Below are 17,529 nucleotides of genomic sequence, written 5' to 3'. Positions count from 1 at the left end.
ACAAAAGGCTACATACTTTTTGCCAGCTACGAGTTCTCAATGGAGGCATGTGTTTCTTCCCTTTGTTTCCAGACTACAGAAACCAGCCTTCCTACTTACTTGAATCCCGATGTGAAAGCTTGCTTTCTCTCAGGGTTCCTGCCAGTCATGATCCCTGCCATTCATTAGCCCCTTTCTGTTTTTCTGAAAACTTGCTTTAATCCTGACACCTGTCTGGAAACTTTTCTTGATAGAGATAAGCATTGGCTTATTGTTTTGGTAAGTTCTGTAGATAAGTTGGTGGAAAAAATAACTGTTCCTCGTCCCAGTTGTCCCTCAAGAGATGGTCCTTATGTACAGGAGTTTACGTTGACTCACAAAAGGTTAATGTGCACTTACAGTGAAATTGTCCAAGTTATATTACTAAATTGCCATGAAATTTATGGATTACTAGGAAACATAAATAACTGCCTGTGTAAACCTGTACTGTCTCATTAGCATTCTGTTTTAAATAGCTTTACATTTTTATTTGTTTAGACAACTTCAGCAGAAATTTCTGAGTATTCATCTGATAATGACAGCATGGGAGAAGGAGAGATGAGCCTGGCGAAGACTATTCCAGGATCCATTGAGGAGTTACAGCTGAGGTCAGGAGGGGACACGGGGGACGTCACAGCACGACCAGCCGGCGAGTGGCTGAGGTCTGCGCAGGCCCTTCTCCGCACCCCTGGGAAGCAGGCGGGCAGGGCCCCCCGCGCCCCCGCCGAGTCTGCGAAGAAGAGGAAGCTGCTGAGGTAAACGCACTGTCCACCTTAAGGAAACTTTTTTTTTTCTTTTAATTGTAAGTAAGAGAATACTTACAGAAGAGTAGGGATGCATTTCAAGGATAAACATTTTAGAGAGGAAAATTCCAAAAGCTTAAAGAATGTCATTTATCTGTAAACAAGGCAAGAAAGAACTCAATTCACTTTTTAAATCTGTGGTGAAAGCTCTTGATCTTGAACTCCTGTATAAAAATCAACATTTTTGCATGTTTTTGCGCTTCTAATAATGCTTTACAGTGCCTTACAGACGTGTGAGTGGACATACTTCTGTTTTAGCATGTGATCATTTCATTGCTTTGTGCCTCTCTAGTCTGCAAAAATGCTGTACCTCTGATTTTTCTATTTTTAATTTTTTTTTTCCTCTGCAGATTTGTCAGGGCAAAATTATCCAAAATACTATAGGAGAGGAGTAGATGAGCAATACTGCTGAATAGCGTAGGACAGAGTGATATTTAGGCAAAGGTGGGATATATTTGTTAACCTGAAATTTAAATCTCTGTGACTAATCAAATACATCAAAAAAGATATCTAACTGCTGAAAGAAAACAGCCTGAGCAGTAGAAGCCTGATGTTCAAAATTCACTATTTCTCTAGCTAGTTACAGTGCAAAAATGGCCACTTCCTATACTGAATGAACGAATGTTGCTTTAACTTCAATGGTGTATGTGAGGGTGTGCCTCAAATGGAGACTGCAATTATGAACAGTGCTGTTATAGATATCTATTGTATTTTTAACAATGTGGTTCTTTCTTACTTTTTTTTACAGCAGATTCCATGTACAGTAATCAGTCAATTACTTAAAAAGTAAATCTTCACTTTGGTTAAATAGCCATACCTTATTTTTCTCTAAAAATGTTCTTGGCTATTTCAAAATGCTGACTGAGGGAACAGAGTTGAAAGTCCTTTTTACTGAGGATCTCTGTACTTAAAAGTGCTTTGCTTTATTTGTTGTTACTTTAAAAACGTAAAGACACAACTGTACTAGGTTAGTCCAAAGCTGTAAACCCCAAAAAACACCTGTTAGCGGCCAAAAGCAAGTACGTGTGTAGATAATAAGAACAGGACAAGCATACAGTTTTGCCCAGAAGCACTTACAGCCTTCAGCAGTTTGCTGCTCAGGAGCTGTTTGTTACATTCAGTGGGTTTGTGAGTTTGGCCAGTAGTTTTCTGAAGCCATGAAAACTTTTGGTTGCTGCAACAACATCCCAGAGCGAGGAGTTCTGTAGCTTAAACATGACTTGAATCTGTACCTACCAGCTTCATTGATAACTTCTATCAACAATCAGTGCAAAAATATATTTTACAGCAAAGATACACTGAAACAAGTGTTTAAGAGAATAAATAGCTTTAAAAACAAATGAATAAACAAAACCAAACCAACCACAATGATGAAGAATGTAATCTGTCTGGAGTGGCCAGAAGAGCAGAGCTCCTAGGGTTTTCCATTCTTCCATCCTGTGGTTCCACCTTGGGTTCCTTTGAGAACAGGGAAGCAGGCAGGAAATTCCTTAGTTATGAGTTTTGTGTATCTAGTTATTTTGCTTGTCCAGGTAATTGCCATCTTTTCACTCTTCCTGTTCAGGGCATTAATTCCACATGTGTCTGTTTCCCATCCTTCCCTTTACTGTTGATGGAAAACTTTTTCATTGGTGTGCTAACAGTGAATATAAGAGTCTGCATCCTCAGTGGGAAAGCTCAGGTTTTCAGTGCTGTGAATTGACAGCCAGTTCAGGGAAAGGTTTCTCAGCTTCTTGATCGATGAAGTGACAACCCCTTCTTTCTGGTTATATAGCTAGAAGTCACGTAGCAGTTGTTGGCTTGTCCTTTCTCCTTCCTTCCCACCTCTGCTGCAGGTTGAGGCCACAGCAGAAAAAGCAGCGAGCAGGAGAGATCATCCTGCAAGCTGGATCTGGCCCATGCATTCTCACTCGGACCATTTGGAACTGAACAGTAGGTGGAAGAGAGCTGAAAGCCTCTGCTTAGCTGGGCTGTCTTTTTCCCGGCTGGTGCCTAGGAAAGCATGGGTTGGGCAGAGATGATGCAAGTGGTAGAGCTCCTGTCTTCCTATGTGAATTCCTGTGCAAGAAGTTCAACTCCAAATCCATATTAATCATACTTACTTCATGGAAGAGTCCTGATGTAAGTAGAATAGGTCTCTGTGCAGGTAGAATAGGCCTCTTATGGTTTTGTTTTTACTTTTAGGAAAACAAAAATTATTTCTATTTTAATCTCTTTTTGTTGTTTGAGACAACTGAAGCTATCTTCAAGCAGAGATAATATTTTAGCTTATAATTTCTGAAAAAATATTATACCTCTTCCAAATTTTTTAGGCACACTGCAATCTGCATTTATATTTGCATTACCTGTTTGCAGCTGTACTCTTGTTACCTCAATTGATACATTTTTCTATGCAGCCTCAAAGAAAACCCCCTAACATTACTACATGCCTCGCAAACCCCAACCAAGACTAAACAAAAACCCCAAACAAGCCGTTAGTGTCTGTGGAAAACTTGAGATAACTGTAGATTCATAGAATGGTTTGGGTTGGAAGGGACCTTAAAGGTCATCTCATTCCAATCCCCCTGCCATGGGCAGGGACACCTTCCACCAGACCAGGTTGCTCAAAGCCCCATCCAACCTGGCCCTGAACACTTCCAGGGATGGGGCATCCACAGCTTCTCTGGACAACCTGTTCCAGTGTCTCGCCACCCTCACAGTCAAGAACTTCTTCCTAATATTTAATCTAAATCTATCACCTTTCAGCTTAAAACCATTCCCCCTTGTCCTGTCGCTACAGGCCCTTGTCAAAAAGTCCCTCTCAGCTTCCTTGCAGGCCCCCTTTAGGCACCGGAAGGCTGCCATAAGGTGTCCCCAGAGCCTTCTCTTCTCCAGGATGAACAACTGTGATTCTCCCAACCTGTCTTCATAGGTCAGGGGACTGGAGCACCTCTCAGTCTTCCTGGCCCTCCTCTGGACTCACTCCAACGGGTCTGTGCCCTTCTTATGTTGGGGGCCTCAGAGCTGAATGCAGTACTCCACGTGAGGTCTTATGGGAGCAGAGTAGAGTAGACCTCCTTCGACCTGCCGGCCATGCTTCTTTTGATGCAGCCCAGCATATGGTTGGCTTTCTGGGCTGCAAGCGTACATTGCTGGGTCAAGGTGAGCTTCTCATCCACCAACAGCCCAAAGCCCTTCTCCTTACGGCTGCTTTCAATCTATTCACTACCCAGCCTGTTTTGATACTGGAAATTGTCCCAACCCACATGCAGGACATTGCACTTGGCCTTGTTGAACTTCATTGGGTTCGCACAGGCCCACCTCTCAAGCCTGTCAAGTTCCCTCTAAATGGCATCCCTTCCCACTGGTGTTTTGACTGCAGCACTCAGCTGGTGTCATTATCAAACTCTCTGAGGGTGCACCCAGTCCCAGTGTCCGTGTTGCTGAGGAAGATGAACAGCACTGGTTCCAGCATGGACTCCTGAGGAGCGCCACCATCACTGGTCTTCACGTGGACAATGAGCCGTTGACCACAACTCTTTTGAGTGTGACCATTACAACCGATTCCTTACCTACCAAGTCATCCATCCATCATATCCAAGTCTCTTCAGTTTAGAGACAAGGATGTTGTGCAGGGCAGTGTCAAATGCTTTACCCAAGTCCAGGTAGATGACATCATTGCTCTTCCCTCATCTACCAACACTCAACACCATTACAGAAGTTACTTTCTACTGTCCCCTCCTCTTGGAATCTTCCTGGTGCGAAAATGGAAATGGATAGTTGCTTGGATGGGAGGAAAGGTATTGTTTGTTTGATCCTATTACAGATGTTATTTTCATATGCTACAAAAATCAAGATGTAACCAAAACAGCAGAAAACCTTCTGAAGTAAGCTAATTATGGATGATAAAAATGAATTCCGCTCATCCTAGTGTTAAAAATTTGAGTGTAAATTCAACACCTTTATGTGGGAATAAAATGAGAAACCCATCTATGTCCCCAAAAGAACATGCACATTATACAACGTCACTTATGATGAGTGAAATTTGAAGGAACATGTTGCAGTCCTCCGGTTAGGAGTTAAGTGGGGTTTTGGAAAGTGATTAGCATCTGCAGGTGAGGAAGGCATGACAGAAGCTATTCCTCCCCCACCACGCCTACTGACTGGTCTATTCTGTGTCCTTTTGCCAAATTCTTATATCTCTTCATGTATCCCCTGTAATGTTAGGTTTTGGTTTTAGAATTGTTCTAAATAAAGATTGTTCTTTCTAACACAGTCCACAGGGGAGAGCAGGTATTCTGTGTAGTGGTGTTTGTCCTTCAGGGATGTTGGTGGTCCCAGGCAGGTTCTGAAGCAACCTGAAGGGCAGTGCTGTAGAAGGTGCTAGTTTCTCATGCTAGTAGCAAAGTATCATTCTTTCATTCACAGCCATCAATACCACTGCTCCTGGACGTCTTCACCTTAAACACTGGTTGTGTATACCATCTTGTGTAGCTACCTTCCTTTATTTAAACAAAATTGGTGACGGGTGGATGGAGTGGGAGTAGTGTAATTTTCCCAGGTACACTGAGAGATAAATGTCATTGTACTGTGCGCATGAGCTACTAAGAAAGTTGATAAGGAGGTGCTCCTAGTGGTATTTGATACTGAGGTGAATTGCCTTGGTGTCAAGAGGTCAAGAGCTGTTGGGTTTAGATGTTCCTGCCCTTTTATTCCACCACAAAGTTTCATTTTCTCAGCTTCAGTCAAAACTGCATGGGAAAATAACGCAAATGATTTGCAAACCTGAGGGGAGAGAGTATACGCTGCAAATAACAATTTTCAGGAAGCTCCTCTTCTTAGATTTGGAATTAATGTTAATGCTACAGGCTGAAATGTCTAAACTGCGCTAGTTGCAAGTCTCTCAAAGTTCCTTTGTGAAAGAAGGGACAAATAAAGAGTATTGAACATCTAAAAGTGTGTTATATAGGTTAAATAACAGCTCATTCAATATTTGTAAAGGAGAAAACTCAAAATGCATGCACTCAGCTTTTCTTGTCTACAAGTAAACAAGTAAACCTTTCCTAAAGGTTTTATGAGTTGTATGCTTTTTCTAGTAAGATTTTATTTCTATAAAAAAAAGTCTGGGTTTTAATGCAGGAAATATATATCTTAAATTATATAATGTTAACCCTACTTCCAAATCTGTCACATTGTAAGAGCTTTTATTTGTGACGAATAGATGCTTTAGCTTTTTGTTTGAATTTTTTTTATATATTTGAGTGACTGTTTTTAGTTTACTAGTAAAATAAGATCTTAGGAAATTCTGTTTCATTATCTTATATCTACTTGTATGTAGACCATTTGCAGATCTGATCTGCTAAAATTAACTTTTGTTATCGAAAGAGGAGAAAATTACAGAATGTCCTGTTACTATGTGCAGTAAAATGAAACCCAGTTGTCACATGAGGCCAACTGAGGTCCTGAAAATAAAGGAAATTGCCAAGGGAGGAGGAGCTGGCACAAATGAAGGAGGCTTTTACTTTAAAATTGGGTCCGTTCTTTCTTACATGCATCTACAAGTCGCGTGAGGGTGTAACAGCAACAGACTAGCCCTTTTGACAGTCATATTCTTACGCTTATTTTAACTATTGGATTAAGTTTTCCTTGCTAGTGAATTTCTTGTTGGTTTAGAAGACTATAACTGAAAAATATCACAGCTGTGCTACAGATGTATCACTTGTAATCACTGGCAATGTAGACAGGCAAATTATTTTGCACTTTCTGAAAGTCAAAATGCCTTATTTCTAGTAAGTGTTGATGGTTTCACTGGGCCAGATGCTTGGTGTTAAAAGGAAAAAAAACCACTTTTAGTAAAAAAAGTCCCAAACCACTTTCCTTAATATGGCAGATTTCTCCAGTTTCACATGTAATCTATTTTACTGATCAGAATGGTCTAGCAGGGTACAGTTGTTCCCTATCAGAGAGAAATAATTTTGGTGCCTTTGGTCTGTTTAACCATGGAGCTTGCTTTTCTATGCAAGGTCTCTGCTCAGAAAAGGCAAAACCTTCAGAACTGAAGCGAAGGCTCTTCCCTTATCTTGTGGGGCATGGCTGTTCGCACATGAGAACTGGTCCACACAGAGTCATCATCTAAATTTTGTTACTCTATTCTGCGAGATTGTGCATGTGAGTCTGGCACTTGATTTTTTAATTTTTTTTTATTTTTAGTATTAGCCAGAAAGGGGATAACTTATTTCTGGGAAGACTCTCCTTCTTGAATCATCTTACTTCTGCTGAGAGCTTCTTCTGTAAGAGAAGCAGGACAACCTGAAATACTTCTTTTCTAATAAGGAGTCTTAAGAGCCAGAGAGCTGTGGTAAACTTTTCAGCTGTGGTTTGGTGGGGTTTTTTTCAGTGGCTGTTAAGAAGAGGTGATCAATGTTTTGAAAACTATGAAAAGAGCAGGCCCCAAAAGCTTACCTATTTCCAAAGATGTTCCTAAATTATTTCAGGTGTTTTCTGTGAGATAACTTGGGTAAATACAGGCATGGGAAAATCAATCACCTATTTCCCTGGAGGCCATATGGGATGCAGAAACTGCTCACTCACCCTGTTCTCAGCAGCCACAATTGTAATCCCCCTTACATCTCTTCCTCTGTGCTGTCCAAGACAACTGGGACCTGGAAACCAAATTTCACAACACAAGAATGATGAAGTTTTGGTGTCTATGACAAAGAATTATTTTGGATTTGCAGGAGTAATTGTGTTATAGTGTCCAGACACAACTTGCAAAAATTTAATTGTTAAAGGTGTTATTAAGGATGTTTCTAGTACACGCTGGTTGGAATTTACAGCTGAAGACAAGGTAAATTCTCTAGATGGTTACTTTAGTCTAACGCAGTTGCTGAAAGATACCTTGCGCTATGGGGACTCACAAAAATGGTATCTTTGTTCCAAATACGTTTTATGGAGGTGACTTCCTTCGTGGTACATTAGAAAAAGAGTGGTGAGAGACTACATGGACTCAAGAAGATTTTGGCTTATTGAACTCTTTTAAGAGAGGCTCCAGATCCTTGAATCCTTAAGACTTTGGAAGAGGCTCTCTAAGCATGTCTGCCTTGTTGATTTGGCTAGTGTGAAAAAGACACAACACCTCTCTGGATGGGTACAACAGATCAGAGTATTGAAATGTGAGCAACTGCTGTGCAAGAAAATCCAGCGTCCAGTGCAGTTTACTAAATCACTGCACTGCCTGTCTACTCGGTATATTTTTGAAAAAAATATGGAGGGTCTTCTGTATTTTTGTGTTGGCAGATGCAGCTGGCCCTTGGTAGTTGTGTGTTAGAAATTATCAATTGTGTTAGAATACAGATCTTCCATTTTCCTTTCATTTTAGGTGTGTACCTCAGATGCTGTTCATTTGACATGGAAATTTTGGGTCAGGAGAAACACTTGATTCCTTTCCAAGGGAAAGACCCCAGAACTTGTAGCAGAGTGTAATTGCTTGACAAGTTTTATAGGGAATTACAGTTATCGCTGCCTACTTTAATCTTTGGTTGTTCTATCACATAGGGAAAGAAATTGTGTTATGCTTTGATTCCAGAGAAGTATCCCACATTCAACAAAGAGAATAATGCCAGCAATGATGGTAATAGTGGTTCATCCAACATGAAACTTTATAAATCTAGTTGTTGAGTCAGAGCTTGAGTGGGACTGATTTGTAAAGCTAAAATTACTCTTTCTGATCCCTTGTTACTTTATGAAGTCAACAGCTTCTCTTCTGCACTGGAGAGGAGGTAGGCCTCTGTAGAGGAGGCTTGCGCTTGCGAGGCCAACATTCTTCAATCATGTCTTTCACGTGTACCCATGCTATTTAGTACCCTAAGGGAGCACTTGGTAGTGACTGTCAACATTCAGTGTTCCTTATTATTTTGCAGGTTGTAAACTAGCTGATAATAGCTTATGGGTTTGCAGGTTGACAAATTAAATGCCAGCATGCTTAGGAGTCCTTTTTAATTCATTAGCAAGTACGCCGTGGGCTGGGAGTATGGAGCGGAGCATTGCAAAAGTCAGTTACTTGACCAGTGAACTTGGAAATATGAGAGGAGTTCTGTCCTTGCTTTGAAAAGAGAGGAGGGAAATTGCTGAGTCCTGAGATGGGGATATACATTTGTGTAACTTAGGGTGTTTTGAAATACATGGTGTATATGAGGAGACATGTCAGTAATGAGATGCTTAAGTGTTCATTGTTCTTAAATTCAAATGAAGTCTGGAAAGGAGTAAACTTAGATGAATGAGAGCTTATTTTTGGTAAGTGCCATGCCAAATGAAAGCCTTAATAAATGAACATAGATCTCGAGAAAGATCGAAGATGACTTCAAAACACAGCCTACTCACTAATGCTCTTTTCTTTTGTCCTGTCTGTCGGTCCCTCTCCCTCATTGGAATTGGAAGCTAGGGACCAGCAGCCTGAGAGTTACAGATCAGGCTCAGTGTTGCCTTTTGGTGATACTTGTTACATGGTGGCATGAAACTCTTCAGTCTTGCTGTTGAACTTTGTGGAAAGGGACAGTCACCAGAAAGTGAACTTTTGTAGTACATGCTACACTTTCTTGTGGTCATCAAAACTGTCTTTCATGTTGATATTGTTGGACATGGACAGTAATGGCAATGTGGTGTTTTAAATACGGTATTTCAACAAGCTTAGATTTAGTACAAAAATAGGACACGGATTTCTGCTTGTTAAATCTGTCCACCCTCAGGGGTTTAAAGGAACAAAATAGTTGTACTGAAAGTTTCGTGATTAAAAATAAAAAGGTTGTGGGCAGTGGAGATTGTATCTGAGCAGTTTGGCTTCCCTAACGGCCTTTGCTTTAACAATTTGCCAAGTGCATTCAGTTTGCTCATATTGAAACATTTTGGGGGCAAGTTTGAAGTGTTGGTCAGTAAAGTATGCATCTCAAATTACAGTTTTTGTTATTTAAATACAGTCTGTCAGTTTCCTTGATTACAGAAATTGTACATTACTAATTAAAATGTATTTGCCAATTATACACACATACACACACACACACACACAGAGATGTTGAGTTCGTCATGGAGGACAATTAAATGCATCATAAGGGCTAATCTCTGCAAAAGAGAGAACTGAATATCTTTTTCTAAAGTTATTTAAATGGTTAGATGCATAAATAAATACAGACTGCAGATTAACCAAGACTGGTACTGTAGAATCCAGTCTCCGCCCTTGATGGCAACAAACCTCTCCTATCTGGCAAAACCAAGCCAAACAGTTTCTGGAGCTTGAAAAGCCAGGAAAGCTAGGGGATATTCTAGCTAGTGAATATTACCCATTTCTACCTTGTAATACCAAAATAAGCAAAAAGTTTCTTCCCTATGATAGAATCCATAGCAAAAAAAAATTGCTGTTAGTCCCAGTAAACCTAGTTACTACCAAAGACTGAATTTAAAAGCTCATTCGGTATTTAACAGTCCACAGATGTGCAGTTGGGAATAAAATAATAGTAATTTTCACCCTGTAGCTTTTTTCAAAACATGGGGTTGGTTCTTACACTGAAGCTGGCAACTGGTTAATAGCATGCTCTGCTTTGAGTAAGCTCTGTGTAACTCCATTTTATCTTTCATCTGCACAGCCAGGAGTGACTGACTGTATAGTTCAGTGTCTCACAGCACAGAGAGAGGCATTTTTAAGTGTGGGCACCTGTACTGTATGAGAAGAAACGGGTAGTTTTCAAATGCCGTTGTCATCAAATCTGTTAGAATACGTAACAGAAAGCATGTTTTTCTTTGTTTATGTGTTCAAGCTAAAAAGGGGATTAATCCTCCTAGGTTTTGGGTGGTGGTTAAATGCCTTTGTTTCTACCTTTTAAAGGAAACACACCATAAACTCTCTCTCTTGTCATAGAAATTCCTTTTGTCCATGGCATGTCCTTGAATTTTATTTTCAAATTTCACAATATGAAACAGACATTACAAAAAAAGCATTTCCAATGTCCAGCTGAGAACTTTTCATAAATGCATTCTTGGTTAAATTTTATATTCTGCAACCAAGCAGATGTGGAATATTTTATGATGTTTTCTGTTTAAACTATTTTTAACTGCATTTGGAATGCAAATGGAAGGATGATAATAAGTATCAATAAATTTTAATAGCCCAAAGGGCTGCTAAGGAAAGGCACCGTTTTACTTTTCATGGACCTTTGTGATAACTATTATCCTAATACAGATGGCTAGCAAATTAGTAATGAAGTTATAAGTGCCAGTGAGACTCTCACTGGTAGGCGTATCAGGCCTGGAACGGGAATGGTGTATTCCTGTTGTGTGCAATAGCCACGAAACCAGGAACTTGAGTCCTTCATGCTACAGGCTGTTCCTGCCACAGGTGAAACGGTAGTGGGCTTACAGAAGAGTAGGAATTGTTTGACTGGACACAATTGTAGCCCTGATCAGGGAAAGGTGGGGGGAAATGAAGATGTGAACCAGTAATAGCTGCCCTCTTCTGCAGGTACCTTAAGATTTTCTAGCATTATTTGAACTATTTGAACTATTGTTTGAACTAATATTGAATAATATTGATGTATTTGAATATATCAACAGCATATATTGAAAAAAATAAATTTCTTTGACTGTTGTCTGTGGAAGGCGTGGAGTAGGGTTTTAGAACACTCCTGTTGAACAGTTTTCTTTCAGCAAAACAAGTTTTTGAGCTGCTAGCTGTATTGTGTATTGCTATAGTCCAACCACAGAGTTCAGCTGCAGGCTATACACGCAAGACTTAAGTAAGCAAGCTCAAAATGCATTTAACTGCTGCATTTCTAACCCTAGCTGAGCTGGCATCTACCTGTTCCATCATGGCTCATGTAGAGCACACAGCCAAGATGAATTACCAATGCATCTAAGAACAGTTTCCTGGCAAGAAGTCTTGCCCACAAGTGTTGTGGTGCTGTAATTGCTTGAGTGTTCAAGTTTGGGGGAAAACATGGATGAGCAGTGTTACTAGCAGAGTAAGTTATCCTGTATGAAGTTATGTGCTTGACTGTGCTGCTTTTGGTACCAAAGCTTCCATTGCACTTCTCTGTATTAGTTGCCCCTGTGTCTAAAATGTCCATGTTGAAAGCAGGATTAAACAAGGCTGTTAAGCTTACCTGGAAGTTCACTGGAGCCCAGGACTTCCTAAATATTTGTTTGTTTTCCTCCTTAATATGGCAGGGTTTATATATAGCTTAAGTGTGTGTTCTCTGTTTTGGGCGTTTGGGGAATTTTTCCTCCTCTGAAGAGAGTTTGAGTTTCTTTCTTCCGTGCCTGAAAGGAAGAGAGAAACTCACACCAGCCATAGAAGAGATGCAGTTATGTAAACTACAGAAATTTTATGGATCATTCTGGGTCAAATGTGGCTCTTGTATTTCAGAGTGTTCATTCTGTGATCTTTACTACTAAGGTGCTTAACCATGCCATCTAATAATTCTTGGGATAGTTTGCAAGTATATGCTTGTCCATCAGAAATTCAGCTGAGACCGCTAATGACCTTTCATGTAACCTGTTGACTTGTCTGCAGGTGAAATTGCTTAGTAACTGCTAAAGAGATATTTTTTTTTACATCCTGCCTGAAGTGCTGCTTAGCCTTTTTAGCTCCTTCTTGGTTTCTACAGGTGTGAGTCCTCCCAGTTTCACATTTGTAACGTGAGCTTTACCAATCTATTTTGCTTTTTTTTCTAAACCAAAATAATCTATTCACATGCGCAAGTAATCATGAGGTGGTTGTATCTTATCTCTGCTGATTCCTAAACCAGTTTAACCCAAGGACACATTTTACCATAGCAGAAGTCTTTATTGATATACTGGATAGTACTTGTTGTGGAAAAACGTACTCTATAAAGAAAGAACAAAGTAGGTTTTTATGCAAATAACTTCTTTGAAGCCAAAGAAAAATGCTCAAATATGCCCATAGTAGTCCAGAGTTCTTTGTAGTAGCCCAAAGACAGCTTCCAACACATTCGTCTTTTTGTTCTTAAAGTGAGAAATTATGTCTTCTGGCTTTGAATCCAGGTGTAGGAATTTCTTTAGTGTTACCTTAAATGTATTTGTACTAGATGCCACTCCTCTGCTCCTTACCTTGGGAATGCTAAATTAATTTCATCTTGGAGAGTGTTCAGACCACTGAAACTGCACACTTGACCCAGCTTGTGAAATGAATCATAGGGTCAAGTATGGGTAAAAGAATATTTTTGTGATCACTCCTTGCCAACAGACAAACAAATCTGTGAGGAAAAGAATCCCGACCTGTTATAACTGGTGGTTACATTGGTTTGTTTTGAATTCGCAATGGTCTGTAGTATCTATCAGGGTATATGTATAAATGCAATGAAAAGTTGGGAACCTTCCGGTACAGTCCTTGTGTTGGAGACAGGACTGAAAATATGAAGGTTTTGGACACCCAGAATATGTTTTATTGTATGTATTGACCCTAAGTGTATGTTCTATTGGGAGTACATCGATTCGAAAATCAAAATTAAGAGAACTACTCTGCAAAATTTAATTTTACCGTATGTTTCTGTCTCTAAGGGTCAAAACATACATATTCCATCTGTTCTATGGCTTGTCACTTGGCAAAACTGAATACCGATTCCTGGCAAAACTGAACATTCCTTTATCCTCTGCAGGGGTGGGCTAGCTGAGAGGTTATGTCGACTGCAGAACAGAGAAAGATCTGCCATTAGCTTTTGGAGGCATCAGTGTATTTCAGATGCTAAAATCCCCTCAGGTAAGAAACATTATACATACACTATTCTGTGAAAGTACATACTTACATGTGTGTATTTATGGCCCACATTGGGGTACAAATGAACTTTATATTATTTGTGGGTTTTGCCTGACTTGAGTTGAATGCTGTCTTGATTGTCTTCTGACCTAATATTGCATTTCAGTGAAATACGATGGTTTATAACATCTCAGTCATCAAAGTCTTTGAACGTTTAGGGGTAAAGGAATTGTTTTAAATAGCATCTATCTGGACTCTTCACAACTCCTTTATTTCCAGCATCACCTAGGGAAATGGTGTTGCCAGCAGGTTGTAGGACAACTCAAGGTTTAATTTATGAGTGTGCATATGGTTTTTTTTGTTCTTGTTTCTTTATAACCACCTTTTCCTCTTTCCATGTTCGTTTTTCTTTGGTTTGAAGTCATGGGTAAGTGCTGAAATTGTTAATGACAGCAAATATGGACAAACTGAATACAACCATGAAATGAGTGTGAAGCATGACTACAGTGGGCACTTAGAGAGAAACGGTGGGAGTTATGCACGTTAGTGACAAATGACTGATAGCACCTTCTTTCAGTAGTAGTTCTTGAGAGGTAATAGTTTCATAGAGCTTAAGTGTAAAGAAAAGTTTAGGCTTTTTTGTCAGCTTGTGTGTGTGTGTAGGTTACAAAATTTCAAGCATTTATTCTGTATTAAGCTGACTACTTGTTTCTGAGCACATATTAACTTCCATTTATTTTTCAGTCCTCTGGTCTTAATTTGAAAACATGCAGATCAGGAAGTCTATCACTTGTCTTGAGAGTTTGTCCTTAATTCCACTCCCAAATTTTTAAAAATGAGTTCTCTTCCAAATCTGAGTTTGTCTGGCCTCAGTTCCCCTCTTTAATTTCTTGTAAAGCCTTTCTCCATTAGATTAAAGAACTCTTTAGTATGTGGCATTTTCCCTTTCTGGCACTTGCATTGCAAAATCATGCTGCCTCATAATTTTCATAAACTAAACAGACTGAACTCTTTAAGGCTTTCTAAAGCATTTTTGCCAGTTTTCAAGTGATTTTCATGGCTTTTTATTGCACCCTTTCAAACTTTTCAACATGGTCTTAAGAACAAGCACAGCTACTTTGTATTCCTCCAGTTTTAGTCTCGTCAAAACCATTGGCCAGGTCCAGTTCACTACTCAGCCTCCTGTATGTTCAAGGCCTCTAGTAAGTATATGAGTCTGGTCTGGCTTTGGTCACAGCATGATGCTGGGGACTTCACATTGAATTGATTGTCCGATATGGTTTCATAACATCTGTAGCTGTTTTCTGAGATCCCATTTCCCACCAACTACCATTTATGTTTTGTCTACCTAAACACAGGGAAGTATTTGTACTGTATCCAGGTCTGCTTCATTTGAGTATACGCAGCTAACACTGCAGTTCAGGTCATTGTGTATGTCACTCCTGTCCTCTTTTAGTCACAATTTTTCTTGAATTAATGGTATCCACACAGTTTCTTATATTATTTTTTTAACTTGTCTTTATGTCATTGATAAAACCATTTGATAGCATGCGTGTTTATTTTCAAATCCTGCTGGAACTGCTCTTTACTTGGTTGTGATTCTCCACTGATAAAAAGCTCTAACTGTAATTCACAAAGTTAGTTCTCTGAAATTTTTTTTTGTATTTTTTTTTTGCATTCCACTTAAAGGGTACGTTACTTATAGTGAAAAGGGTTGGTTTTTTGTAAGCAGGCTGTATGATTTTAAGTCATACCCAAACTATTGGCTAAAACTACTCCCACCGTTTCTCACTGGAGCTTTAGAGGGCTTATATTCTGTGGCAAATTGCATACTATGTGTTCAAAATGCCACCCATGCGGAATGGCACGTTATATTTCTGACCTTAATTCTTTACTTATTTTTCCAGTCACTTTGCCTAGATCTGATGTCAAGCTAGCTGATGTCCAGTTATTGTAGGTCACTTTGTTTGCCCTTCCTGAATTGTAGCACAATATCATCATCCTTTCAGTTTTCTGGAATTTCTCCAGTGTTTGAAGACTCACTAGAAAGTAACATCAGGGAACCAGGAATGTCTTTAGCCAACTCTTTTCAGAACTGCTGTGTTGAAAATTATACAGGCACGCTGACTTAAAACCAGCCAAGCCTTCTGCATGTTTATCCTCCACCTGAGTTACTAATGGATAGGAGGTTACTTTATCACTCTTGTGTGGTATGAGGACATCCTCTTGCTTCTGAAATATGGAACAGAAATTGATATTGAATAGTTCTGTCTTTAAAAGAAAATTAAAATCTGTAGTGTTCTCTACAGTAATGGACTTGTAACATCGCTAATATGCTAATATTCTTTTTGTCCTAGCTTCACAGGTGTCATTACAAAACGCTGTGTTTGACTGCTCACCATTTTGTTAGATTTTAACTCCTAGGCTGAAATATTCCATGCTAAAGTCTGCCTCTGGCTGAATTCCTTTCTTTGATTATTCTTCTTTCAGAAAATGAGTCAGAATTTGTTAGCATTTTATGAGAAAAAGGCTATGGGAAAATACCTTGCTCTGTTAAGTACATTTTAAAAATTCTGATGAGTGTCTTCAAGATGATTTAGTTTTGGCAGAAGATGAACCATTTCTGGGATATCCCTTTTGCCATCGTAGTGAAAATCTACAAGAACTTGGGCAAGTTAGAAGTCTTTTAGACAAACTACTGTTTCATTTACCTTATGAGCATTTGCTAAAATTTCTGAAAGATGCTGAACATGCCATAATTTAGGAATACACTTCAACTTCACAGCCAAAATTTCACTTCCAATTCCCAAACCTTATTCCAAAGCATAAAGATGATAAAATAATCATTAAAATAGCTTTGATAATATTTGGGGGATATTTTTTTATCTGGGAAAGAATTTATTTTTGACAGTTTTGTTCTTTGAATGGCCATACCATTTCATGTCACTGAAACAAAACTGGTGTTTGGTTTGGAAAATGTCAGTTAGAATGGTTGAAATTCTAGTAATGTAACTAGATAACCTTCTAATTGCTTCTAGTCTAGAAATGTGAAGTGTCAGCACAGCAAATGCATACCACTTTAAGCTTTCATCTTTTAAGGTTCATACTAAGGGTGTCTAACTAATCTGAGGTACTTCTGTTTTGCCCCGTAATATTTCTAAACCACATTGTTTCCAGGATTGTTTCTGACTTTGGCTACAAAAGTAGAGGAAAGAACTTCTCAAATGACAAGCTTGAATGAGTTATCAAAGGAGCCTGAAGATTAATGCAGAGGATTGAAGTAACTTAGCTGCTGGGAGAGCTGTTACATCATTTTGGATATCCCATAGACATGCAGACCAGAATTTCATTGCTAAAGCAAAGGGGACCGATTTCAAATGAGATCAGTTTGAAGTCGTCCTTCCATTTGAGATTTAAGGAGAAATGTTTCCAGAAGTGCGGGCCCTTCCCCCCTCGTTAGGCACTTCATGTTACAGAATTTTATGCCTTTGTTTTGCTGTTGTTTACTTTTATGTTGTATCAATGTCCACATTGTCCAAACCCCCCTTGTTTTGGCTTTTTTTTTTTTTTTTCCTAATTTCTTTCTGTTTGCTCCCCTGACCCCTTTCTGTAAGTAACCATTGTGGTTTGGCTGCCTCTTGGTCACTGGGATGAATCACTACCCCAGAAAAGAGCGCCGCCTTTCAGCACGCACTTTCTGGTTTTTATGCAGTGCGTGGGGGTCTCATTTTTGGCCGACTCATTCTGCAGGGCAGAATAAATCTTTTTGGGTCAAAATTGCATTTGGCAGCTGGTCCCTGTGTTTTACTAAGGATATGTGTTTTTGCAAGTGATTGGTCATTCCACTTCTGTAACCAAGCTAACCATATCAGACAGAGGCCTGAAAGGAGAGAAGACGAAAGCTTGCCCATGCTATGCAGTGTTTGTTGGATGCTTGCTGTGGTTAGTTCTAACGGAGATGGATGTTGG

At 39.4% G+C, this 17,529-nt stretch overlaps 1 protein-coding gene across 4 annotated transcripts in view; it reads left to right on the top strand.

Annotated features, from left to right (window-relative positions):
* The window catches only part of SPIDR (scaffold protein involved in DNA repair), a 209,364-nt gene that overhangs the window by 54,335 nt on the left and 137,500 nt on the right, over nucleotides 1-17,529 (top strand). For all 4 annotated transcript variants that reach the window (XM_055704295.1, XM_055704294.1, XM_055704296.1 and 1 more), the window contains exons 6-7: nucleotides 517-773; nucleotides 13,463-13,563. In XM_055704295.1, coding sequence (XP_055560270.1) covers nucleotides 517-773; nucleotides 13,463-13,563 — 358 coding nt within the window. The remainder of the gene's footprint in view (nucleotides 1-516; nucleotides 774-13,462; nucleotides 13,564-17,529) is intronic.

The sequence above is a fragment of the Falco cherrug genome, chromosome 3 (assembly GCF_023634085.1).
Source record: "Falco cherrug isolate bFalChe1 chromosome 3, bFalChe1.pri, whole genome shotgun sequence".
In the NCBI taxonomy this organism is placed as follows: Eukaryota; Metazoa; Chordata; class Aves; order Falconiformes; family Falconidae; genus Falco; species Falco cherrug.
This window is presented reverse-complemented; position numbering and strand designations above follow the sequence as displayed.